The sequence below is a fragment of the Chenopodium quinoa genome, unplaced genomic scaffold (assembly GCF_001683475.1).
Source record: "Chenopodium quinoa cultivar QQ74 unplaced genomic scaffold, ASM168347v1, whole genome shotgun sequence".
Lineage (NCBI taxonomy): Eukaryota > Viridiplantae > Streptophyta > Magnoliopsida > Caryophyllales > Amaranthaceae > Chenopodium > Chenopodium quinoa.
The window spans coordinates 3913615-3916086 of record NW_018743937.1 but is presented as its reverse complement, the minus strand read 5'-3'; the positions used below and the strand labels follow the sequence as shown (position 1 = coordinate 3916086).

The following is a 2472-nucleotide window of genomic DNA, read 5'->3' as shown; positions in this document are numbered from 1 at the left end:
TTCCACTGTTAATTTGTTATGTATTATTTTTATTATGTGTTTTTGTGTTAGCACTTGATTAGTTGGTTGTTATTTTTATTAAAACTTTGTAGTATAATTTAATCCGTTTGGGCTAATTATTTGAACTTTATTATAAATTTATTAATATTTGACAATTTTTAGGAAAAAAATGTCGTCTCATCATAAACCGCAAACCAAACCGCACCAAACCCATTATTACGGTTTGGTTTGGTTTGGTTTCAATATTAATATGGTTTGGTTTGGTTTGGAAAATTGGCCAAATCGTATTTTGCGGTTTGGTTTGGTTTATACTCAAACCGCACCAAACCAGACCATGTTCACCCCTACATATATATGTCATTGCCAATATAATAAAAAAAAGGTTGTAAGAGTAATGCGATACTAAATCGATTAAGTAAAGATTGATGATAATGTAATAACATTGAAATCTTAATGTCAATGCCAAATGTGCTATATAAGGTATTCAAACAGTAAAATTATAAATAATAGCATCCAAAAGCAATTCCCAGTGTTATTACCAAAAAAATAAAGCTCACAATATGCAATATCATATAATCTAATAGGTAAATACCTATTATAAATTCATTACATTAAACACCTTAACCACCTTTTCAAAAATTGAAAAGTCTTAATTCAAAATTAAAACGAACTATGGCATCTAAAAATCCGTATTTGGGTCCCAATCGAAGATGGTGGGAAACTTTTCAAATGCACTGACTTCATAACAATCGGTCGCGTTTGCTGCATTGCCAGTATTGTATGTCCTTGGCATGAAGTTTCTCAATAGCTCAACGAAACCACCACTTTTGATCGGTGACGTTTTTGTTTCAGAAGTTGTTGGAGCTTTATGAACCACGTGAGTGATATCATGAACATCACGACCAATTTGAATGCCCTGGACTATATTATCATTCCTAGTGGTTTTGACTTCACTCTTTTTGGGTCTACCCCTGCCTTTTCCTTTATTAACCTTTTGGTCTTTTAAGATGTCCTTTTCCTTGGGATTTATTTTCTCATTTTCAATTTCCAACAGCATTTTTGCTAACTTGTCTCTCACCCAAGTTGATCGATCATACGATGAAGAAACCATTCTACAAAGTTGTGCACTTAATCCAGTGAGGAATGCATAACGTCCATTTGATGATGCCTGGTCGTTTCTCTTCTGAAAATCATGCTCCTTGTATGTATTCTGCAGATGCACCTTGGCTCTGATTGTCCACCTACGAAGAATACAACCGGATGGTATCTCAACCATTCCTTTGAACTTCATTACTGCAAACATATGTCGACATGGTAAACCAATGGAGTTGTACTTCATACAACAACAAACCATTTGTTGCAGTTTCTGGTTGTAACACACAACGTAATTGCAATCTTTGTTCACACAGTCGTTTAACCAAAAAGTGGTTGGAGCCCCATCACGATGTCCTTTTTCTTCCTTAGTCTTGGTCACAATGTGTCCTGATTCAAAACTTAATTCCTTCAAAAACAAATTGTACACGTTCCTTGTGTAGGTTCGTGCTGCTTGTGTCTTAATTTCAGGCAAGACCCCAGTTATTACTGGAAATGTATGTGTTGAGATGTAATCATCTTTATCTTCTTCAAATCGTATATGCTCAAGGACTTGGTCATACAACTCCACAAAACGATACAACATTATTTTTGATGTTATAACCGTTTTCAATGTACTATTTATGGACTCACATCTTTGGGTGCTTCTCATGCCTGCATACAAATGTGTATTAACCAATACTGTAATCAATTATATCACATATATATTCGATTACAATTAAATATTTGGAATACCACTTAGGTTTATTAAGGATTACCTATACAACTAATGATCGGAAAATATTTAATGTAATGATCCATTACTGTACTATATATAGATTACATTAAATACAACAATTAATACTTATTTTCTTATTCAGATGAATACATATAACCAAAGTGTTATTTGGGTGATATAGGTAATGAACAAACACCGATAAACATAATAAGCGCTATCAAATTAAAATATGTAATGATAGAATATGATATATGTAATTACATTAATATCTAAAATGTACTTACCTGCATAAAATTGTCCCACCATGAAAGCCTCCGCCCATTTTTCCTTATTACTGTACAGCTCTTGTGCCCACTTTTTATCTCTCAGTGCATCGTATGCTTTCATTAAGTCCTTTCAAGCCTCTTCAAACTCAGTTGGTGTACGAGCACCGTCTACACATTTCATAAAACCACTGCAAAACCGTTTGTTTGTGTGGCCCTTGATGTTGCGCATAAGATGCCACAGAAATAACCTATGATGCGCATGTGGGAAAACCTCTTTAATAGCTAAAGCAATAGCCTTGTCCCCATCTGTGACAATGGTATATGGAGCCACACTGCCACCTGCCTCTTTTAATTGTTCTAACACCCATATGTATGTGTCAGTTGTTTCGTTTGCAA

At 34.3% G+C, this 2472-nt stretch overlaps 1 protein-coding gene across 1 annotated transcript; it reads right to left on the bottom strand.

Annotated features, from left to right (window-relative positions):
* Positions 1–679: 679 nt before the first annotated feature.
* On the bottom strand, positions 680–2197 carry LOC110688669 (protein FAR-RED IMPAIRED RESPONSE 1-like). Its single transcript, XM_021865402.1, has 2 exons — positions 2095–2197; positions 680–1746 (listed from the first exon to the last, which is right to left on the bottom strand). The coding sequence occupies exons 1-2, from the start codon at positions 2195–2197 to the stop codon at positions 680–682; spliced, it is 1170 nt and encodes a 389-aa protein (XP_021721094.1).
* Positions 2198–2472: the final 275 nt, after the last annotated feature.